General features: G+C 45.8%; 1 protein-coding gene across 1 annotated transcript in view; it reads right to left on the reverse strand.

Moving 5' to 3' along the window:
- NID2 (nidogen 2) overlaps positions 1–25,179 on the reverse strand; it is a 66,765-nt gene that overhangs the window by 25,251 nt on the left and 16,335 nt on the right. Inside the window, exons 4-8 of the mRNA XM_030319095.1 lie at positions 23,332–24,086; positions 12,538–12,687; positions 11,861–12,106; positions 10,505–10,705; positions 8,728–8,958 (exon numbers count right to left, since the gene is read on the reverse strand). Of these exons, the coding sequence (XP_030174955.1) occupies positions 8,728–8,958; positions 10,505–10,705; positions 11,861–12,106; positions 12,538–12,687; positions 23,332–24,086 (1,583 nt within the window). The remainder of the gene's footprint in view (positions 1–8,727; positions 8,959–10,504; positions 10,706–11,860; positions 12,107–12,537; positions 12,688–23,331; positions 24,087–25,179) is intronic.

Raw genomic sequence — 25,179 nt, forward strand, 5'->3', positions numbered from 1 at the left:
GTCACCTGCCTCAGACTGGACCCCCTTGCAGTCCTTCAGGACATCCAGCTACCTCCCCAGGGCTTGCCCACTGTCCACGCTGACTCTTCCAGTTTTCTCAGCCTGGTAGGAGCAGGGATGCCTTGGCTGAGTCTCTGAAAGGACCCGCTGCCTTCTGGTCAATTCCCCCTATCACTTTATAAGAAACACCACTCTGTGTTCTTACAACGCAATATTCTTAGTCCCAAATTATGGCCAAGCAAGTAAATAAAGGAGGGCCATGGGTTTATCCTTGGTCTGCCTCAATGATGTTGGCTGGTGTATGTTACAGAATCTTTGCCAAGAAAAAAAGGACCAACAAATGGCTCCAGCACTTTTTAAACCTGATGAACTTAAGTCTGTCAGCGTGCGCCTAGCTCCGCAAATCAAGCAAGATACCCTTGGGCGTCCCTCATTCTTCCCTCTGGATCTCTTGGTGAATGGGATGGAAGCAGAACGCTGGGGTTATAGGGTAGTACAGACCAAGTTCCTGAGACAGTCCACAGCATGGTTATGGTTAAGAGAAGGGTCACGTCCTCGCTGAAAGCTGAGAGCAAGGCAATTCCTTCTCATTTCTCCATTTTAGGAGAAGATGCTGTATAACGTGCGTGGTCTACCCAGCCAAAGGGGGAAGCGAGCTCTGAAATGTTTTAATTTAGAAATACCAATGCTTACCCTTCTCGTTCAGTACTTTCCAGCATCAAATTTGCACTGTGGCACATTCTGGTAAAGATCAGTGAGAATGCATAGACATCAAGAGCTCACCGCCCTGCTAGGCATGAAACAAAACAAAACAAAAAACAACACAGTGCAAAAGCTGACTTGCAAACTTGGACAGGAAACACTGGCCTACCTGAAACCAAGGGGGCAAAATGTCCATAGTTACGTGACACTGATTTAAAATATACTACACTGACAGGACGGGCTATGTAATTCACAGAGCTCAGTGCAAAATGAAAGCGCAGGGCCCTGTTCACAAATTAAGAGTTTCAAGAGAACAGCCGCAGAGCTCTCAAACCAAGTGTAGAGCCCTTCTGAGCACAGGCCCTGCTCACTGAACTTGGTTTCCAAAAACACGGCTTTAAAAATACATTTCTAAAACCATTTGGCTACTCACTCTCCACGGCTTGTTAGCTTTCTCCTATTATAGCAAGAACAACACTATCTTCCTTACCATGTATTCTATTTCGCCCTCACCCTTTTAAACGGCTTGACTCTCTGACAGGGGATCTGGAACTAATTTACTCATTTAATCAAGAGGAGAAGAGCAGTTTTCCATCAAGGAACAGTCCGTTCCGCTTCGCTGCATGGCCCTCTGCCCAGTCTCCTCGACCCGCCAGAAGGAGCCCTGAGGTGGGCACAAGGGCAGGAGGCCCAGCAGCGTCCTGCTCAAGGACCCCACGAAGGACAGCCAACCCAGACCTGAAGCTCAAACACTTGGAGGGTGGTTGGGGGCTGCAGCTGGGAAGTGGGCCAGGCCCCAGGCTCTGACCGCTCACTGGGAAGACTGGACGACAGTACCTCCCGAGCCCTGGGAAGCCACAAGTGCCCACATCAGATGGGGCAGCTGAGGGGTGTCCCAGACATTCCAAACAGATCATCAGTCCCTCCAGAGAAACGGAACACTTGAGAGGATACTGTTGTGTACTGCGGGGTGGGGGGGGGGGGTGGGGAAGGTTTTGTCATTTGTTCCTTTGTTGTTTTCTCTCCCCCCCACCCCATTTTTCTCCTATTCAGGGAGTATAAACAACAGTATTGCAGTTTTCCCCAGGGGTGGGTGAAACGGGGTGCAAACACACAGGGTTAAAACACACACGCCCTCTTGAAATTTGGCCCAAATTATGAGGCAGTCCTGAGGCCAGCGGAGTCCATGTGGAAAAGCAGCGCCGGGCAAGGTTACGAGACCGGCTCTAGAGCTGGGGCCCAGGATTGGGTCCCAGCTGGACACGTTTTAGTTGTGACGGAGCAAGTTACTTCATGTCTATACCTCAGTCTCTGTAAAACGGGGGATGATGATCCCCCTGTTGGGCAGGGGGTTTTGTAGGACTGAGTTCATTTCTGAAAGTACTTATGACAGTGCTTGGAGCCAAGTAAACCGTCCTTTGCTATTATATTGGACTGGCATGGAAGGGAAAAATCACATAAAGTTCTAAAGACAAATGAGCAACTTGGTACCTGTCAGTTTGCCGGCATTCTTTTTGTTACTCTCATCTGGTGTGCCTCCGGGAAAAACACACCCAGAGATTTATCTTTTCACTACGTAATTCTAGAATCTGAGCGGGATTCCACGGCCTGGGAGGCTCTTCGCTAATCACTGTTCTTACAGACCAGACGCCGACACCCAGCAAAGTGCTGAAGGGTGTTTTCCTCAGCTGTTTGTGTTCAACTCTTTTCTTGAGAAATAGGCAATCATCTTTTCCCTTGTGGGATGTCCATCTCTCTAAAGTCAACTGACGTTTTCATGCTATTAAAAAAATCTTTGCGTTCCCAATGCCTGTACTCCCAAGCACGTTTCCTAAAACCAAACCACCCACACAGCCACACCAACAAACTCAGGATTCTCATTTCAAGTCACCTCCGCATCCTCGAAGAGTCCAGCCCTCCTGCCTTCATCTCGTTATCGTATTGCTGAAGTGATGCTCATGAGCCTGAGGAGGCTTACGGAGCCCTCCTCTCCATTGCTGAGTCACAGAATCACCTCTGGAGGGGAGTCTGGCCTCAACAGTATCGATACAGAGCAAAACACGGGAGACCCTCTCTTTACTCCTTAGGTATGCCTTGCATTCTAGGGGAAAACACTAGCTATTGGCTTTCACAACTAAAATGTCCCTTTCATCTGACAATTTCCTATCTGTTAGGGTTCCTGGACTTTGCAGGTTCACCCTCTGGCTCACCAAAAAAAAAAAAATTTTTTTAATCGACAGACTTTTTTTTTTTTTAAAGAACAGTTTTAGGTTTACAGAAAAATTGAGCAGAAAATAAAGGTTTCATAGCGCCCCCCCCCAATATGCAGTTCATGAACTTCTTATATTAGTGTGATACAGTCATTGTAACGATAAGCCAATACTGATATTATTACCTAAAGTCTACAGTTTATTAGGGCTTACTCTTTGTGTCATGCAGTTCTATAGGTTTGGGCAAATGTATAATGACATGTATTCACCATCATAGAAGCATACAGAGTAGTAGTTCCACTGCCCTAAAAATCCCCTGTGCTCTCCCTAGTCACCTCCCCCTGAACTCCTGGCAACCACTGACTTTTATTCTCTATAGTTTCATTTTTCCTAGACTGTTACATGCAGTTGACCCTTGAACAATTTCCTGATCCCCTGCAGAGCTGAAAAATCTGCATATAACTTTTGACTCCCCCAAAGCTAACAGCTTACTGTTGACCAAAAGCCTTGCCAATAAGGAAATATCTGATAGATATTTTATATATTATATACTGTACTCTTAATAATAAATTTAAGCCAGAGAAAAGAAAAAATTAAGAAAATTCTAAGAGAGCACCAAAAACAAGAAGATACCTAGGAATAAACCTAACCAAAGAGGTAAAAGATCTGTACTCCAGGGGCGCCTGGGTGGCGCAGTCGGTTAAGCGTCCGACTTCAGCCAGGTCACGATCTCGCGATCCGTGAGTTCGAGCCCCGCGTCGGGCTCTGGGCTGATGGCTCAGAGCCTGGAGCCTGTTTCCGATTCTGTGTCTCCCTCTCTCTCTGCCTCTCGCCCATTCATGCTCTGTCTCTCTCTGTCCCAAAAATAAATAAACGTTGAAAAAAAAAATTTTTTTTTAAATAAAAAAAATAAAAAAATAAAAAAAGATCTGTACTCCAAAAACTATAGAACACTTATGAAAGAAACTGAAGAGTACACAAAGCAATGGAAAAACATTCCATGCTCATGGACTGGAAGCACAAACATTGTTAAAATGTCTATACTACCCAAAGCAACCCACACATTTAATGCGATCCTTATAAAAATACTAATAGCATTTTTTACAGAGCTAGAACAAACAATCCTAAAATTTGCATGGAACCACAAAAGACCCCAGATAGCCAAAGCAATCCTAAAAAAAGAAAAAAAAAGCTGGAGGCATCACAAACCCAGATTTCAAGCTGCTTTACAAAGCTGTAGTCATCAAGACAGTATGATACTGGCACAAAAACAGACACATAGGTCAATGGAACAGAACAGAAAGTCCAGAAATGGACATGGAACTACATGGTCAGCTAATCTTCAACAAAGCAAGAAAGAATATCCAATGGAAAAAAGACAGTCTCTTCAACAAATGGTGTTGGGAAAACTGGATGGCAACATGAAGAATGAAATTAGACCACTTTCTTACACCATACACAAAAATAAATTCAACATGGATTAAAGGCCTAAATGTGAGACAGGAAACCATCAAAATCCTAGAGGAGAACACAGGCAGCAATCTCTTTGACCTCGGCCAGAGCAACTTCTTACTAGACACGTTTCTGGAGGCAGGGAAACAAAAGCAAATATGAACTATGGAACTTCATCAAGATAAAATGCTTCTTCACAGTGAAGGAAACAATCAACAAAACTAAAATGCAGCCTACGGAATGGGGAGAAAATATTTGCTAATGACATACCTGACAAAGGGTTAGTATCCAAAATCTATAAAGAACTTACCCACCTCAATACCCAAAAAAACTAATAATCCAGCTAAGAAATGGGCAGAAGACATGGATAGACATGTTTCCAAAGAAGACAATCGGATGGCTAACAGACACATGAAAAGATGCTCAACATCACCCATCACCTGGGAAATGAAAGTCAAAAAAAATGAGATACACCTGTCAGAATGACTAAAATTAACACAAGAAACAACAGGTGTTGGCAAGGATGCAGAGAAAGGGGAACCCTCTTGCATTGCCGGTGTGAATACACACTGGTGCAGCCACTCTACCAAACAGTATGGACCGTCCTCAAAAAGCTAAAATAGAACTACCCTATGACACTGCAATTCCACTACTAGGAATTTACCCAAGGGATACAAAAATAGAGATCTGAAGGGGTACATGCACCCCACTGTGGAGCTAAAGTATATTATGCTAAGTGAAATAAGTCAGTCAGAAAAAGATAAATACCATACGATTTCACTCACATGTGGAATTTAACAACAACAACAACAACAAAAAAAAAAACAACAGATGAGCATATGGGAAGGGGAGAAAAAAAGAGGGAAACAAACCATAGGTAACTCTTAACGATACAGAACAAATTGAGGGTCAATGGAGGGGGGTGGGTGGGAGATGAGCTAAAGGGATGACAGAGATTAAGGAGGGCACCTGTGATGAGCACTGGGGGTTGTATGTAAGTGATGAATCACTGAATCCTACTCCTGAAACCAATATTGCACTGTATGTTAACTAACTAGAATTTAAATAAAAGTTAAAAAAAAAAAGGAAATCATAAGAGAAAATACATTTACAGTACTGTATAAAAAAAAGCCACATATAAGTAAACCACCCAGTTCAAACCTGTGTTGTTCAAGGGTCAACTGTAGTTGGAATCACACAGATGTAGCCTTTTCAGGCTTTCTTTCACTTAGCAATATGTACTTAAGGTTCCTCATGCCCTTTAGTGCCTTAGTAAGCCTAGAACATTCTTATCTGCATGTTTACCAAGCTTCACAGGTGTGGTTAATTCCAACTCAAGTTTGAGAAACACGGCTTTTTTTTTTTGTTTAGTTTTTTTGGGTTTTTTTTTGTTTTTTTATTTTTACCCCACTATTTTTTTTTTCAGTGAAGACATAACTCACATACCATATAATTCATGCATCTAAAGAACACAGATTTTTTTAGTATATTTACAGTTATGCAACTATCACCACAATCAAGTTTAACACATTTTAATACCCACCCGCAAAAGACACTTGTACTCTCTGGCCATCCACTCCCTATCCTCCTCTTATGCCCCAGCCCTAGGCAACCACTGATCTACTCTCTTCGCAGATTTGCCTCTTTGGGATATTTCATATAAATAGAATCAAGCAGTAGGTTGTCCTTTGTGACTAGTTACCTTCACAAGTCAGCTTGTTTTCAAAATTCATTCATATTGTAACATGTGTCAGTACTTCATTCCTTTTTATGTCTTGATCATATTCCATTGTATGCATTAGGACATTTTAAAAATCCACTCCTCAATCGATGGACATCTGGGTTTTTTCTACCTTTTGGCTATTCTGAATAATGCTTCTATGAATATTCATGTACAAGTTTTTATGGGGACATAAGTTTTCTTTTCTCTTGGTTATAGAGCTACGAGTATAATTGCTCAAGTGGTGGGGCACCTGGGTGGCTCAGTCAGTAGAGCATCCGACTTCGGCTCAGGTTGTGATCTTGTGGTTTGTGGGTTCAAGCCCCACGTCGGGCTCTGTGCTGACAGTTCAGAGACTGGAGCCTGCTTCGGATTCTGTGTCTCCTTCTCTCTCTGCCCCACTCCCCACTTGCACTCTGTTTCTCAAAAATGAATAAACGTCAAAAAAAATTACAAAAAAAAGACAATTGCTAAAGTGGTAACTTTAACTTTGAAAAACTACTGGATTGTTTCCCATAGTAAGTACCATTTTACACTCCCACTAGCAGTGTAGGAGGGTTTCAATTTTTCCACAACTTCACCAACTCTTGTTATGTTTTTTTAATACAGCAATCCACATGCATGTAAAGTAGTATCATTATGGCTTTGACTGTATTTGCATTTTCCTGATGACTAATGATATCGAGCATCTTTTCATGTGCCTACTGGGTAGTTTGTGTATCTTCTGAGAAATGTTCTATCCAAATTTTTTATATTGTTTCTTTTTACTGTGTTTGTGAGAATTCTTCATATATTCTAGATATAAGCCTCTTATTAAATATATGATTTTCAAACATTTTATACCTTTCTGTGGGTTGTATGTTCACTTTGTTGGTAATAACCTCTGAAGCACAAGTTTTTAATTTTGATGACACCCAATTTTTTCTTGATTGCCTACGCTTTCAGTATCCTATATAAAGAAGCTATTGCTGGGGTGCCTGGGTGGCTCAGTTGGTTGGGTGTCCAACTTCAGCTCAGGTCATGATCTCACACTTTTTGAGTTCGAACCCCACATCAGGCTCTGCTGTCAGTGTGGAGCCTGCCTTGGATCCTCTGTCCCCCTCTCTCTCTGCCCCTCCCTGCTCTCAAAAATAAACATTAAAAAAAAGCAGCAGCTATTGCCAAATTCAGAGTCATAAAAATTTGCCCCTTTATTTTTTCTAAAGTGTAGCTAAATTACATGAAGGTCTATGACCCATTTTTGGTTAATTTTTGTGTATGATGGAAGACAGGGGTCCATAATCATTTTTAGCATGCAAATATCCCAACTTTCCCAGAACCACTTGTTAAAAAAACTACTCTCTCTCCTCAATGAATTGTTTTGGCAACCTTGTCAAAATCAATTGATTGTAGATGTGAGTGTTTATTTCTGGACTCTCACTTCTATTCCACTGATCTTTATACCCATCCTTGTGCCAGGACTACATGGTCCCGATTAAAGTGGAAATCCTCCAACCGTTCTTTTTCAATTTTGTTTTGGCTATTCTGGGATCCTTAAATTTCCATCAATTGTAGAATCAGCTTCTCAGTTTTTGCAGAAAGACCAGCTGATAGCTGATAGGATTGTGTTGAATCTATGCTAGGAAGCACTGCTATGCTAATAAGTCTTCTGAGTCATAAAGATGCCATTAGGTCTAATTTTCTATTTATTTAGGTCTTAATTTTTTTTTTTCAAAACTGCTTTATAGGTTTCAATGTAGAAGTGTTACACTTAAAAAAATTTTTTTATTCCTAAATATTTTAGGAACAGAATTGTTTTTAAAGTTTCCTTTTCAGTTTGCTCATTGTTACTATACAGAAATAGAAGACTGATATACAAAAATTATATCCTTCGACTTTGCTGAACACATTAGTTCTAACAGTTTAATGAATTAGACTTTCTACATATTAAGATCACATCATAGGAGAACAGAGATCATTTTACTTCTTCCTTTCCAGTCTGCATGCCTTTTATTTTCTTGCCTAATTGCCCTGGCTAAAACTTCTGATGCAGTGCTGAGCAGAAGTGACAGGAACAGACATCTTCAGAGTGAAAGCATCGAGGCTTTCCTCATGGGGTACGATTCAACTTGTGTTTTTCTCTCTTTTTGTTCTTCCAGGAACTGGCTCTTTGTCTTACCTTGGTTTGATTTGATTTGAATTGGTGAAATCCAGCTCACCCTTTGAGTTCTAGCTAAAATGTCCCTTTTTGGGTACCTCTTCCCTACACTTCCAGACTAGGCTCATAGTGCCATGCTCTTATCAGTATTATAAATACCTGTCAGCATCAGTCCCCCTCCTAACTTGGCCTCACCTTGTTCACAGATGTCTCCCCAGCAGAGACTGGCACACACATGGGGTGTGTGCTTGGCACACCAAGCAGCCTCACATATTGTGCTCTATTCCTTAGTTTGGTAGGAACGCTGTTCTACAAGTTCCATTTCTACCTCTGTCTCCACCTCAAAGACAAGCCCCTGCTTTACACATCCTTACGCCCAGCACCTAACACAGAGCCTGGTACTCGGTAACCCTTAGTAACCTCCGTGAATCATTCTGAGGCTACCCAAAAAGGAATTTTTAAAAGCTGGATGTGATTTTTTGCCAAAACAACAGAAGGAAACATACCTTCAACTGGGCCAAGCTGATTGGTCACAGCAAATCTAAGTACTCCTTCCCCATCAGTGTACAAGGCAAAGACCCGGTCCACATTCAGCTGCTGGGTTTTGGGGATGGCCCGGTGTCTGGGGGCGTGCCTGCATGCCTGGTAAGTGATGTTCTGGTAGATGCGGTAGGACAGTGTTTGGTTGATGCCACCGAGGATGAGTGAGTAGTCTCTGGAACTTGTGGAGGTCACAGCTGCAACCGACATTATTCAGCCAAACCGGTCAATTTTGAAGATACCAGAGATTTTCATGTGGGGTAGATTTTTCTGCACAGTTTTTCATCTAATTCCTGGAGGGTGTTCCCTTGGGAAGTTCCTGAGTTAATATGGAAAACCTGCCCGACAATTCCAGGAATGTGAGTAGACACAAAGCCAACGTGCAGAGGAGGAGGAGGGACGATCACTGCCATCATTATTAGCAAAGAATAAATTCTGCCATGATGTGCCAGCCACGCCAGGTGCTCTACAAGCACTGCCTTGTTAGTACCTCAACCCAGCAGGGTGGCCTCTGCGATCACAGGCAGGGGGCCTTGCAGAGGTGAAGAGGTAGCCTATCACATACCAGCCTTGTGTATGTGATAGAGCTGGAACTGGGACACGAGGCAGCCCGACTCTCTACCCCAAGTTTTCATGTTCAAGATTGCACAGAGGTGACAGCTTCCAACTTAAGTCCGAAGAGTTCTGGACAAAGGGAAGGGACGTTCTTTCAATCTGAATGTGGAGTTGGAAGCCCACACCAGTGTTCTGGCCATCAGCTGTTCTGTGCACGATCTGGGTTTCTCCTGCCCATTCTCCTCTGTTCACCCTCTGCCCAGCTTCCAACACTCACAACACAGAAGCAGGAAAGGCACGGCTCAAAGCAAACTGCTGTGACGCAGGACGACTGCTGTGACTACGCCAGCGTCTTGCATTCAGGTGGTTTTACAGAACTCAGCACAATTTACACATAACAACCACGGAAGGTAGAGAGAAAAGGCATTCTTCTGCTCATTCTCAAGATGAGAAAATAGGCGCTTAGGTGGCAAGTGACCTTAGCCCTCAGCTAGTTTAAACTACAAGTCCATGATGTGAATTCCCATCCTCTGACTCCAAACCTAGCATTAGTTGTACAACACTGTGTAACACCTCATTTTAAAACGGGCTGAAACAATGTTACAGGACAAGTAAAAATTCCAATAGTCAATATTTTTCCGTGGCCCAGAGAGCACAGGTGGTTAAAAACGGTATATAATTATACAACCCTAACCCACCCCCAGAGACAAGGTTACCATTGATTCCATTATTATTTGAAAGTACTGGGATAGGAATGTTAGTATTCATTTGTGTAGCAGCCAACACTTACACTACATATTTAGTAAGAGCACTAAAATGATATTGAGCTCCTTTTATGTACCACACACCATTCTAAGGACATCCCACATAAAAACTCATCATCCTCGGGGCACCTGGGTGGCTCAGTCGGTTGGGCGTCCGACTTCGGCTCAGGTCACGACCTCGTGGTCCGTGAGTTCGAGCCCCGCATCAGGCTCTGGGCTGACAGCTCAGAGCCTGGAGCCTGCTTTAGATTCTGTGTCTCCCTCTCTCTCTGACCCTCCTCTGCTCATGCTCTGTCTCTCTCTGTCTCAAAAATAAATAAATGTTAAAAAAAAGAAATGAAAAAAAAAACTCATCATCCTCACAACTATCTTGGGAGATATGCACTCTCCCCATTTTATAGATGTCAAAACGGGTTACACATACCTGAGTCCGTGTAGTGGTAAAGCTCCTTGTAGGGCGCTATGTGGGCTGTGAAATTTGCTGGGATGTAAGGCACCTGGCCTTGAATGTTGGTCTTAATGCTCAGATAGTTCTCTGGGTCAAGTCCCTCGGCAGTTTGAGTGATGCGAACCCTCTCTTCCCCCGGATAGAAAATAACTTCCATGTCATGGGTAAAGGTGGCACCTGGAGAGGAAGAAAGACTTCAGCATGGAGCTAAGAAGGGGTGTTGCGTCTGCCAGTAACGATCACCGCTGTGCATTTCCTCATTCCTACTGCTGTTGGAGACAGCACCTACGGAGACCATCTGATATCCAAGACTGAGTACCATCAGCTGCCGATTTCATCAGTTCCCCCAAGTTTCTACTAAACAGTGTGGTTTCATCCTGCCTCATTTCACGCTGCTTCTCTTTGTAACGGCTTGTTTTCCGTAAGAAGCTACTAGGAACATCCTGACCTTTCTCTTTCTGAGGTTGCCAGACTTAGTAGAAAAACAAGCAAAAAATCTTAGGACACCCAGTTAAATTTGAATTTCAGATAATATGTTTTTAGTATAATATGTCTTCTACAATATTTAGGGCATACTTTTACTAAGTTATTCACATAATTCATTGTTCACCTGAAATTCAAATGTGACAGAATATACCCCACCTACTTGTAACTCCAAACCTTGATGGAAAACAAGATAGCTCTAGAGGTGCGGGAAGAACTTTTCTCTCAGCACTTGATCTGTGATAAATCCAGTAGGAAACCGGCCTTTTCAGGTTGGGAGGAAAGAGCCAAAAAAAAAAAGATCCTCTACACCACCTAAGGTGGTCCTTAGACCAGCATTTGCGTCTCCTGGAAGCTTGCTAGGAAAACAGAATCACAGACCCCAGCTCAGGCCCACAGAGCCAGAATCTGCCTTTTCACAAGGGCTACGGGTGATCTGTGCGCAGGTTAGAGTGTGAGAGGCAATCACCGGTCGGTACCATTATGGGTCAGAGTCGCGGGGGTGGGAGAGGAGGAAGTTTACTCACGAGCAAACTCCTCTCCAGATGCCCTGTAATCACCATTTGTGCATCTCTGTTTGTCAGATCTGTGTGTAACAACTCAAGTAAACACAACCTAACAAACAAGCTTCAAGCAATTCTGGTGAAAGGACATAAATGGTCCAAATGGAATCATCCCATTTCTCAGGATGACTTGGAGAATATGTGGAAGAAAACAGTCCCGTGAGACCAAACCAGGCCCAGCTACACACCTGTACAATACTGAGCAAACAGATCCTCTTTCACAGAATAAAACCCAAAGCATGGTGGCCAGGAGACATCAGCCCCCTCAAAGGGCACTGCTGCTCACCTGTGAGACGGAAGCCATTCTCCCAGCCTGGTTTTTCTAATGCAAAGAGCCAGCCAAATAGGCCTCCGATTGGCGTGAGTGGGAGAAGGGCTTGGGCCGCTGGCTGTGGGATGTGGCTGATGGCCGTGTAGGCTCTGCCGTCATTGCCCACGATGTAAGCATGTAGGTCCACGTCAGTGAAGTGGACAGGCGTGTGGCCCACGCGGAGGTGGCCACTCACTTTCCCGTTGACTCGATGCGGTACCCCTGAAAGACAGCAGATCCGGTCAACTGTGACCACGGTCCAGGTTGGGGATGGGTACCCAGAAAGTAATTCCGCTCACAATTCCCAAAACTCAGTCTTTTAGCCATTTTCATGATTCCTAACCAACCCATTATCCATCTAAGTACAAAACAGACCTGTCTTCGATTTATTTTCTCCCATCCACTCTCCCATCCACTCTGACTCTAATGAGCTGGCAAAAAGGAGGAAAGATTTCTGGCTAATCCTCAAATTGGGAAACCAGCCCAAATGCGCTCATTTCTCTCGATCAAGCACCTGCAAGTTGCCGGTGCTTTGATTCAGGCAGTCGGAGATTTGAGGTCCATAAGCAGAGTCACAGCAGCGGCTGGAAACAAGCAAGTGGCAAAAATCTGCACAGAGCAGCCCCCAGCCCCGTCAAGCCAGCATCTCTTACCTTCTGGCAGACAGTGCTTCCCATTTCCGTAAAACCTGGACTGGCAGTGGCAGCAAAAGCCAGTTGTGTAGTCAGTGCAGAAGGCGTGTGGGGAGCACTGTCCGTGGTAGCGTTCGCAGGTTTCCTTGTCGGCAGCATTATACGTGAAGACTGGAAAGTCAAAACAAATTCGCATTACAAGGACTAAGTGATTCCAGCATCGTTCCTGCCAAGCTTCATCGTGGACACCACATCTGCTCCATAAAATCAGTTTAGCTTGTAATAAACAAATGGGTTTTTGATGTTTAAGAGACAGGAACAACACTCAACCCAGGGGAATTAACTTGCTTTGTCTTCTGGCAAGAAGTACCACGGACTGCTCCCATCTGGGCTCACCGCAAAGCTGGTGAGCTCCGGGGAGGCCGCAGCACTGTGGGGTGAGCACAGAACACAAAAGCCAACCAGTAAGTACGCGTGAGGCCGAACTGTACCAAACTGCCATTTTGTGGGTCTAAAATGGTCAAATAGCAGCAATTTTATGTGACTCAACCTGAGAGTAACGACCTGGAGAGAGAGGAAGACTGAAAAGAGAAATAACAAACGTGGTCTTAGGTCCAAGCACTCTTTGCTTCTAGGGGATCCTGTACCTAAAGAGAATACCCTGCAGCTTGTCTCATCTGCCCAGAGAGGTAGGTTTTCTTCTGATAGAGAAGGGCCTTAAAGAACACACCCACCCCTAAGGAGAATGTATGGAGAGGAAGGGAGGAGGGGGAAGGAGAGGATTCAGCTGTTAAATGCCCTGTGCCTTTGTGGGGTTTCTGGTGGTGGCTATGGCACAAGCGAGATTGCTATGCAGTAGGAGAGAGGGGGCCACGATTACAGCTCTTCTAGGAAACCACAGTGGACCAGTAGTGGCTCCTTCCATCTTCCACTTATTCTGCCCATTAAAAAAAGAGGGCCATCAGGGGCACCTGGGTGGCTCAGTCGGTTCAGCATCCCACTCTTGGTTTCGCCTCAGGTCATCATCTCATGGTTTGAGTTCGAGCCCCACGTCAAGCTCTGCGTTGGCAGTGCAGAGCCTGTTTGGGATTCTCTCTTTCTCCCTCTCGGTCCCTCCCCCCCACGCCCCCTCAAAATAAATAAACGTTAAAAAAAAAAAAGAGAGAGAAACAAAGGAATTGGAGCAGATTCCATTTCCATATAGGAAATGGCCAGGAGAGTGGCGTGTGGTTGGTGGGGGGGAGCTAATAGAGAAGAGAGGGCTCTCTCCAGACACCAGGGATGATGTTAAGCCCGAGCGTGGCCACCAGGAGGCAAAGTGGCTGCGCACACCTGGCCTTCACATGGGGCGGGAGGGTTAGGAGTTGGGTGGAGACTCGGGGAGCACTGACAAGCAGGGACAGCACGGAACTCCAGCGCTGGACTCTGCCGCTGTGGGGTGCCAGCTCCGGAGGAAGACGGAGGAAGACTCCTAGGCAAACCTAGGTGGCAGCTGTGCTCCGGACCTAGGTCTGAGAAGGAGGAAACTGAAGGGTAAAGAAAAAATGGAAAGATTAACATGCGCACACTACTCCAGGGAAGAAGAGCAAACAAAGGAACCAAAGGAGGGGAGATGTACCCCAGGTAAGTAAACATAGCCAGGCAGAGACTTGTATCCACAGGTAAAAAGAGAGCAAAGTTACCATTTAAATAGCCATTCCTCTATGGCAGATACCACTCTATGCTTTTTTTTAATTTTTTTTGTTAACGTTTATTTGTTTTTGAGACGGAGAGAGACAGAGTATGAACAGGGGAGGGGCAGAGAGAGAGGGAGACACAGAATCGGAAGCAGGCTCCAGGCTCTGAGCTGTCAGCACAGAGCCCGACGCAGAGCTCAAACTCACGGACCGTGAGATCATGACCTGAGCCGAAGTCGGATGCTTAACCAACCTAGCCACCCAGGCACCCCATCTATGTACTTTATTAACACCTTCAATTTGCACAAAAGCAGGGACTGTTTTGATCCCTGCTCTGCAGATAAACAAGCTAAAGATTAAAGTGAATTTCCTGAAGTCACACAGGCCATAGGACTTGAACCCTGGAGGTCTGGCTCCAGCTGGACTGCAGTGGAAGCCAAGTACATAGGCCATGAGAGCTGGGTTAAGGATCTGATCGGCTGCTTGGGGTTGATCAGCCTAGGCTTCAGCAAGTAATATTTGAGGCACACGTTATAAATCGGGCCTGATGGAAGGAGAGCTGGGATGATCCGGACGGGGATTACGGTGTGTTGTAGGAAAGAGCACAGGTAAGAGGTGGCGGCAGCGGCAGGAGCATTAACTTCTGGGCCGTACTTGACCGCTGCTTACAGACTCTTGACAAAGCAGCAGGCTGAGGGTTGGCAGGGCAGGTGACTGGACTCAAGTGAAATATCTGGGAACATGGTGAGAATGAAGTCAGTGACTCAAGACTTGGTATTTAGGGCCTTGATGACACAGATGAGAAATTCCAGTTTGATAAACATAGACATTTAGGCATAATCCTGAACAGGGTTTTTTTTTTTTTGTGAATAGGACAGGGACATAGAACTCACAACCCCCTCCAAACTCCCCTCTCCCCACCCCGCCCCAAAATCTAGATTGGGTATTATAGAGGCTGCTGTGAAGAAAACGATGTCATCACCGTCCATTGATTTAAGAAGTTAGGACCCAGTTTGAGTAAAACAAAAAGGAACTTGTCAGCCTGGGTTTCTCTGGCTCCAAAGGTGACAGCTAAGTGTAAAGAAGCAGTTCCTGGAGGGATTGGCACACTGGCAAGTGCTCAGGGCACGGCTGCCATCAGGACTCTCCTCTGGAACAAGGTGGGAGGGACACGGGGTGGGGGGGGGGAACGGCAGGAGGACCCCAACTTCTAGAACTCAACCTTGACTGTGGCTCAGGTGGCTCTGTGCAAACCACAGAAATGCTCTCTAAAATCAGGGTGACACCCCTTCTCACATCTCCATTGCCAGAAATCACATTTTTTCCTGAACGTACTTCAGAGGACCAAGGTAGAAAAGCAATGTGACACAGGTCTAACGAGTAGTCATATTCAGGTTAAATCGGGTAAAAATAAAACCAAACCCTAAACAGTGTTCTCCCGGATTAAAGAAAAGCGGGTCTGTCTTGTATTCCCTCTCTTTCTCTGGTGAAGACTTGTTCTGGCACCCAATCCCTCTTACAAGAGTGGGTCATCACACAGGGGGAGATGGGATGCAGGAGGACTGGAGATTTGGAGAGCTGAGGTTCATTAAAAAGCAAGGCGCAGGCATGGCTTTCCTATGGGTAAAAGGAGAGGTGCTCAGCAATGCAGCTAGCAACTTACAAAGGCAACTGTGCAAAAGTTTAACCAGACTGGCACACTGACTGCATTTTTCTTTCTTTTTTTTTTTTTAAGCTGATTTGTGAGTGCAAGTGGGGGAGGGGGAGGAGGCACCAGCTCTGAGATCATGACCCAAGCGAGACTCCAGCAGATACTAAGAGTCGAATGCTTAACTCACTGAGCCTCTCAGGCGCCCCCAGACTGCATTTTTCTAAAAAAAAAAAAAATAATAATAATGGGTAGGGTCCCATGAAAGGCCATTACGAGACAAAGTATAATTAGGACGGGTTATTGGTAAACTGGTTCAGGGATATTTGTATGCAGTTTTTTTGGAGACTACTGCATTCACAGGATGGAGGTTATTGGGCCACAAATAGAAGCTCAGCCTTCCAGCCCTGTGACAGCTGCACAGGGAAAGAGGTGGAGTTCGCTCCCAAAAGGAGCAAACACAGGCTCCCCTTAGGATCCCTTCGAATGCCTGCCGTCACACAGGCGTGCACACAGATGCACACACTGGATACAGTATCAGCTTGTCAGGCGAAAGGTAAAGAAATGCCTGTTGCACTTTTTTTTTCATTTATTAATTCAACAAATAATGTGAGCACTCACTATGGGCCTGGCTCTGATCTAGGAATTAAGGATACAGCAGACAAACACGCCGTCCTGAAGCTAACATTCTTCTAGGCAGCACTGAACAAACAGCTCAAATACTTAGTACAGAGATGGTTGTTACGAGCTGTGCAGAATCTTAAGTCGGGGAAGGTCAAGAGGGCTGAGAGTGGGGGTACGGACTTCGCTCTTTTAAACATCAGGATCAAGGAGGACCTTGGGAGAAGGTGACCTCTGGACAGAGGCCTGGAGGCAGGGGCACTGCAGGCAGGACACAAGGGGCATGTGGGAGGAACAGGGGCAATGAGAGAAGGCCGGGGAGGTACTGGCCAGTTGTCAAAGGGCCCCCATAGGAAGGAGCTGAGCTTTAGTCTGAGTGAGAAGGGGAGCCACTCGGGCATCTTGAGCAGGAGAGTGACAAGATCTGACCTGCCATACTTCAGGAACAAGCCAATGAGTGTGTGCCCTGGCAGCTGGAAGATCTGGTGGAGAGAAGGGCACAAACACAGAGTGTTTTGAAGATGGGGCCGACGGCGTTTGCTGATGGGTTGGATGGAGCGCAGAAAGGGAGAAGAAATGGGGAGAAGGTGAGAGGAAAGACAGAAGCCCATGGTGACGTTCACACCTTGGTGAGCTGCCATCGCCTGAGACAGACTGTGGAAGGGCAGGTTTGTGAGGGATCCGTTCCAGCAACAGCTGGGAGGCATCGAGGAAGCTCTTTCCCCCTCCGACAGGACCCTCAGAGGGCACCATTCAACCACTCAGAAGGAGAGCTTTCTCCATGGATTGTGGGGAACCACTGCATCAGAATCACCTGAACCACTCCCCAGGTGGTTCTTGTGCCCACTGAAGATGACCTTCAGGCCATTTGTAAACTTTCCATTTCTGAGCTCGAGGGTGCTCATTAGCATAGTTAATGAATTTCAGCTGACAGCAGCTCCTGGGGGTGGCGGGATTTCAGGCAATGCCCTCCTATTGATTCCTGGCCAGGTAAGCAGCAGGACTCAGTGCTTACTGCCAGCTTGGGCCCAGATCCACCAGCCCAGAGGCTAAATCCCCTCCCTGATGAAGAGGCAGAACTGGATCTAGAAATAGGCTCCGACATGCAGCTATCTATCCAAGGCAAGAAAAGCCAGACTTTTGGCCCATGCGCCTTCTCAAATTTCTAGGAGAATTGCAGATACAACCAAAGATGCTGAGCTGCTGGAAAGTATAGAATCAACGTCTGAATCCCAGCTGGATGAGATGTGCCATGAGTGTATCCCAAAACAAGTGACAATTTTCTTCTTCAGTGATCATTTATATGCCTCTTTACATCAGAGTTTTGAATGTATTTTCATCCACTTCTTCCTATTCTGGGGAAGAGATATTGTTTCCATTTTACAGATGAGAAACTGAGGCCCATGGAGGTGATATGATCTTCTGGCTCTAAATCCTATGTTCTTTCCATTACTTTGGAATCACCAGGGGACCTAGTTTAAAAATGCAGATTCTGGCTCAGAAGGTGGAGGAAGGGTGTGGAAATCGGCATTTTAAGCAAGGGCCCCAGATGAATCAGACGCTAGGGGACTAGAGACCACACTTGGAGAAATCATCTTCCATGGCTTCTTCTCTCCTGCATTTACCCACAGGCTGTCTTCCAGACCCTCCTGGGACCCACTCTCTGCCTGGGCGCACCTGTCACACAGAGTCAAAAACGTTAGAGACAAGTCGGCTGGCTTGTGCCCGGCACAGCAGGAGGGCAGAGGCCAGCCAGGTTTGAATGTGCTCAGTTTACAAAGGCTTTGTTAACATGAGGACTTTCAAATCTCATTTCTTTTTCCCCTTTAAGGCTTTTTCACTCTTCTCAGATCCTTCATGGAAAGAAAAGTGGGATGGGGATACATAAGAGAAGGAAAGGCACCTGCCAAAGTTCCTGAGATTCATCTTCATCGGGAGTTCTTCACAAAAATGGAAAACTTCTCTAAAAAAAAAAAAGAAAATTGAAAATAAGGGTGCCTGGGTGGCTCTGTTGGTTAAGCATCTGACTCTTGATTTCAGCTCAGGTCTTGATCTCAGGGTCATGAGTTCAAGCCTTGTGCTAGGCCCCACACTAGGCTCCCTGCTGGGCGTGAAGCCTAAATTAAAAAAAAAAAAAAAAAAAAAAAGAAAGAAAGCTTCTCTGCTCTAGATTTGATCTGTCCTTCAGTCTTCATTCTGCCGGCAGCACGTAAGCGCTGGTCTTCAGCCTTGGGCCTGCCCTCCTTCCCTAAGGGCTCTGGCCCAGCCACGTGAAAGGTGGAAGGCGGCTGGCTCCAGGCAGATAGGACACAGAGGGGAAGGAGGACTTCCAGCAGGAGGCTGCCCCTGGCACCTGGAGTGACTTTTTTTTTTTTTTTTTACTTTCAACAGCTTTTACTGCTCAAGAAAAGGACCCACATTTTCACCGCAGGACAGATCTTCCTAAGTTTCCCTGACTTGTAGAGTGATTGACTAGTAAGAAAAACCACATCCAACTCTGTAATGAAAAACAGTGGTATAGGGGCACCTAGGTGGCTCAGTCAGTTGGGCGTCCGGCTGAGCTCAGGTCATGATCTTGCAGCTCATGAGTTAGGCCTGGAGTCTGCTTCAGGTTCTGTGTCTCCCTCTCTCTCTGCCCCTCTCCCGCTTGCGCTCTGCCTCTCTCTCAAAAATAAACATTAAAACAAAACAAAACAGTGGTATACTTTTCCCTCCAGTTTTCAGTTTGTTTTCTTCTGGGGTGTGTGTGTGCGTGTGTGTGTGTGTGTGTGTGTGTGTGTGTATGTGATGCCATTGGGCACATAGTTATTAGGAGTCGAGGCGTGGGGGTCGGTATGGGCAGTGGTTTACATCCACTGTCATGACACCAGCAGGGGTCTCCACAGGTATGGGAAGCCTTCGTGCTCGCAGACGCTCAGCAACCTGGACGTGTCCCTGGGAGAGATGCTGGAGGGGGAGGCAGAGCGTGCTCTGATTCATCCCAGGGTGGAAGCTGCGTGAGTAACACATTCCTGCAGCCTTTCCCAAAGCCAAAAGGAGAGTTGGACTAGAAGCCACAGGGAAATCCCTGTGGCACCCTGGGCTTTCCCGGCTCGACTGCCATGTAAGTGGGGACACCAGGATCCCATGGTGGAGTACGGATGGCTGAGGTTTCATCATGCAGACTGAGGTTAGATGAAGGTGCTCACAGCACCAACCCAGCAGGTACAGGAACACCTAAGAGCTCTGTAAGTCGTCGTGCCCACTACCCACCTCACAGTCAGTCCTGGTCCTGGTCAGCCGTAGTCCTTACCTCTCTCCCCCACCCCATCCACTCTCTCACTCTACATTTTCACACGTCAGTCCTCTGTCCAGACCACTTCCCCAGTTTCCCTCTCTAAGCTCAGACTCTGATGGCATGGTCTGGCTCAAGGCCCTCTTCCTTCGCAAAGACTTCCCAGACTGCAGGGACGTGTGGGTCTGCCCTCCACTGTGTCACCTTAACAGCATGTGCCAATCCTTCCGTGGCTCCCTTCTCTCTTATTCAGACAAATCACTCAGTATTTCCAGGCTTCAACTTCTTCCTCTGTAACATGGGAAGAATGACAGTATCTCCACTTCACAGGGCAGTTTTGAAGACTGATCGTGACAGCACAAACTAAAGCAAGTTCCCACCTAGAGTCCCAGGGGGTATGTGACAAATGCCAGCCAAAAAGTCCACTAGTGCCTCGGTCAGAGCAGGGCGTGAGGCAGGCACTTGGGTAACTCTGCTCTGTCGACCAGCTCCTGGAGCTCCCTGCACAAACAAGGCACCTTAGATAGAAGATGCTTGCATTTCCATTATAGTGCTGGCTCTGTGGTCTCTGAAAATAGAACAAAGCAAACAATGCATTTGAGGCCAGAACTGGAGTGTGACTGGTGGGGAGGAGCGCCTGGATGACTCTGTCGGTTAAGCATCCAACTCGATGGCACCTCAGGTCACGATCTCACGGCTCGTGAGTTGGAGCCCCGTGTCAGGCTCTGCGCTGATAGTGCAGAGCTTGCTTGGGATCCTCTCCCTCCTTTTTGGGCCCCTCCCTCTCCCTCTCTCAAAATAAACAAATGAAAAAAAAAAAAAAAAAACGGAGCGTGATGGGGACATTCGTTGAGTGAGGTACACAGGTTCTGAAAAGAATCTAGATTTCTCAACAAGAAGAAAAGTCTATAAAAAGAGTCTCTAAGGGAAAGAAAATTTGAAAAGAGAGGAAGAGATATTTGGGGGTTCTTTAAATCTTAATATTTTGGTTCGGCAAGATGACCTGTAAGTTTTAAAGGGGAAATTAAAATGCACTGGGCATGGTGCTTGCCATACTCAATTCCAATCCTCACAGCCACTTCACAAGGTTTACATTTTCTCCATTTAATAGCTGAGGAAAACGAGGGCCAGAGTATATGTCTTAGCCCAAACCACACAGTAGAGCTGGGACTCAAGCTCAGGTCACCCAATACCCAAATCCATGCTCCCCCACTCCGTCAGTAGAAACAGCCAGGCAGGTGGCTCACGGCTGGGCACTTGCAGGCAACTTTCCGTGTGAGTCACTGCTTACCCCCCTCCACCAGCTATCCCAGAGGAAGTCCATTTCTGCTTGATGGACCTCTGGGGTGCCAATGTTTCCATTTGAAAAAAAAAAAAGTATCTACTAAGTGCACGTTTCTATAATCCACACAGTCTTCCTAAAGCCTGAAAATCAGAACTGATTTTCCCCCTCTGCTCTCAAGTTTTATCTGTGCTCTCTGAGGTTGCCGATTATTTTTCTCCTCACGGTTCAAAAATTTCTAGTTAGATATTTTTTTTTTCCTAAATGTCTCAGTGTACTAATCAGCTTTTTCATATGCATTTTGCCATTTCTGAGACGTCAGGAGTAGACGCCCTCCAGCAGCTGCTAAATACCATAGTTCGTGCCCCAGAAGGGTTATGGCTGCTGCCTCTGTTCTCTATATTCCTTAAGCCTCCTCCCCTCGCTTCAGCAAGCTCAACCTCTCACAGCTCAAAGCAGGCTAGGCAGCCCCTTTCTTCTTAACCCTTCAATCAATCACTTCCACAGATTGGCTTCTTAATATTCCAACCTCTTCCCAGGGCAGGAAATCACAAGTGAAAAGACCGTTTTAGGACTGCATCTTTACCTCCAAATTCCCTTTCCTAAAAATCTTTGATACGTGGCTTTAAATATTCTTTAGATGTATGGAGTTTTCACTGAAAAGGCTTCCAATAAAATTCACATCTTCCATTTGACAGAAAAGTGGCCCTTAGGCACAAATTGAGGCATAGTGACTTAACAAGCCCCTTGCCTAACCTCTAGCCAACCCCCACCCACCTCATTCCTACTGCCTTAAATCTTCCATCATTAGTAAAAGCAGCCACCATTTATTAAGGATCAGGTAGTGCAGACACTGAGAACTTTGTTATCTCACATAGTCCCCTCAGCAAACTGAGGAGAAATCAGAGGCTTGAGGGTTTCATGAGCTGCCTCAGGTCACCCAGCAAGTGAGCGCGCAAGCAAGCAAGGCAGCTAGGATTCAAACCTAAGTCTGACACCAGTGTTCTCCCTCTAATCATTACACAATGCCACTTTTGTCACAAAATAGCTTCTTTCCTCCTAAAATAAGCGCTTCTTTGAGCATGTCCTTCGAGATCGCTACCACAGCAGAAGAACCCAGAAGGCCCTCTGCTAGGTCAACACATTTTTACTACAAAAGGAATGGGAAACAGCAAAGGTGGGGCAGGGGGCAGGGCAGAGGTCCTGAAGAGTGCTTTCACCTCGGGCCTCTCGCCTCCTATTAGAGGTCAGATGAGCAGTCCCTGGAACTGGAATGAATTTGTGCTCGGTTTCCCACTCATGTGTTTACATCCCTGACTGGGAAGAAAGAGCTGATGTGACAAGACTCTATTTGGAAGAGAAGGCAACATGGTTCCATGTCTGTATTAATTAACCACAGCCTCCTCTTGGCATTTCTTTCCTGGCCCCCTCACACTGGTCAGTGAGTCATAAAATGAGGACAAGACTGCAGGGAGGTGAATACCGCAGCCGCACAGCCATGAACCAGAAATGACAGGGCACAGGTGGTTAGCAACTTTCTTTCCCCAGGGGTCTCCCCTCCCACACACCACCAATGCATCTCTAACTAAGGGGAGCACAAGCATTATCCCATAACAGAGCAAGAATCTGGAATGTGCGTCTGAGCCAGCACAACCAGCCACTTGAAACTAAAGCCTTCACCCCTCCGTCACTATAATGTATATGAAGCCTCAGAACACTTTACCTTTGCTGAACTTTTTTTTTTTTTTTAATATTTGTTTATTTTTGAGAGAGAAAGCGAGAGAGAGACACACACAGACAGATGGTAAGCGGGGGAGGGGCAGAGAGCGAGGGAGACACAGAATCCGAAGCAGGCTCCTCCAGGCTCCGAGCTGTCAGCGACGAGCCTGACGTGGGGCCCGAACTCACAAACTGCGAGATCATGACCTGAGCTGAAGTCGGATGCTCAACCGACTGACTGAGCCACCCAGGCGCCTCACCTTTGCTGAACTTTCAAACCGAAACACTTCATTACACTATGACAGCACAGCCGGCACGAACAACCTAGTTCTTCCCCACTTACTTCGTGAGGCCCATTTAAAAAAAAAAACAAAAAACATTATTAATGGTCAAGAGATTCCAACAGACTTTGCCTGCCAAGATTTACTTGGCAGAAGAAAGATACTCCGTCTCCTGAAACGTAGGTTTAAAAGTCAGTTCCAATCTTCATTTTGCTGAACGTTTCACCAACTCCCTGGAGGGAAAAATCATAACTCTGCGCAAAACCAGCATTTTAAAAATGAAATCTCAGCGCCCGGTTTTCTCACGCACTTACCCTCAGTGTTGGAAGTGATGACGTCTTCCACCCCTAACACTTGCCTCCCTCGACCCAGTGGTATACTGTGAGCTGGCAAGGGATAGTTTAGAAGAACGACCTTTCCTTCAGGGAGGGCTGGAGGAACATCCGCTTCTGATGGTGGTGCCCCTCCATATGTGTAGGGGTTGATGCTTTTGTTTTCAGGATACGGAGGCAGGGTCCCCTGGGAAGGATCCAGTGACTCTCCTTCTATTTCTGATGGAGCTGGGCCTCTGGTCCCTGGCTGTTCAGAAGACTCAACGCGGACGTTTAAATCTGGGGTATCCATCCCCCACGGATGTCTCCCCTCTTTGGGTTGAGGGCTCAAGGTGGCAGATTCCGTTTCAGGGTAGAATGGCCAGTTACTAGAGGTCAGATGTGGCAAAGGGGAGGCCAGATCAGAATTCGGTGGAGACATTCCACCCCCCATGGGTCTTGACTCAGCTTTCGATTGGAAGGAAACATCAACACTGCTGTGGCTATTCAGTGCTTCCTCTGGTTCACTCGGAGCATATTCGACTCCCCCCTCATTCTCATTCTCATCATAATAATCCAAATTGTCCTCAGTGTAGTCACTTTCCAGGACCTCAGGGAGGCCGAAGGAACGCTCGGGGGGAGCTGCAGAGTGGCCTTTGGAAAGGTCCCCTCCAACTGTTGCTGGCCTGATATTGTCCAGTCGGGGGGTGCTGCCGATATGAAAAGCCCACACTCCAGGAGCCCCCAGGTTGCTTTGTCTAAATAAAAAGGAAACAGTGCATGACCAAAGTGTCCATTCGCCCACCATCCAACAAAGGTGAGCAATTTATTTTAAAACTGAAACACTGTTAAGATCAGATTCAGAGTTTTCATCAGTGTATAAAACCAAATAAAACCAGTCTTATATGCTAACTAAAAGGATTATACTGGAATTTTGATGTAAACTACCTCTTACTCAACATCAGCTTTCAGAATGCTGGACCATCAAATTAGAAATCTGCTTTAAGGGGCACCCAGGTGGCTCAGTCAATTTGGCCTCTGACTCTTTGCTGTCAGCTCAGGGCATGATCTCTCGGTTTGTGAGTTTGAGCCCCGCATCAGGCTCTGCGCTGACAGTACAGAACCTGCTTGAGATTCTCTCTCTCCTTCTCTCCCTGCCCCTCCTCCGCTCTCCCTCAAAAATAAATAAACGTTTTAAAAAAGAAAAAAAATCTCTAAAATTCACGTTTTATCTAAAATCTGGCTATTTGAAAACAAATAGAGAATGCAGAATATTTTATACGTCCTCTACTTTTAACACACTCGGAAAAATGTATGCTTATACAACTTTGTTAAACACTTAAAACAGTGACAACTACGTACTTTTGAGATTTAGTGATATACCAAGTGCTTAATGTTCTTCAGTACAATCTACAAGGTAGGGGCAGTCATTATGCCCAATTTTACAGAGGTGAAAATAGTTTAGAGAGGCTAACCAATCTTCTTAAGGTCATACAACTAATAACTGGCAAAGCTTGGACACGAATTCACCACTAACACCAAAGCCCATGCTCTAAATATCTACCTTATGTCAGAAAACCAATATACTAGAGTCAATCGGCATCTGAATGATCACTGGTCTTCAGAATGTTATTTCACTGTTTAATCACATGGATTAATCAATAAACTAACTCACATAGAATTGTGAGTCAATGTAAAAACACTCAAAGAAATATACATGCCCAAGTGTAAAAAATGTTGAGCAAACGCAGAACAAAGTTAAGGGGAATATCAGAAAGTAGTTTTGGGGCACCTGAGTGGCTCTGTCTGTTAAGCGTGCAACTCTTGATTTCAGCTCAGGTCACGATCTCA

This window comes from Lynx canadensis, chromosome B3 (assembly GCF_007474595.2).
Source record: "Lynx canadensis isolate LIC74 chromosome B3, mLynCan4.pri.v2, whole genome shotgun sequence".
Lineage (NCBI taxonomy): Eukaryota > Metazoa > Chordata > Mammalia > Carnivora > Felidae > Lynx > Lynx canadensis.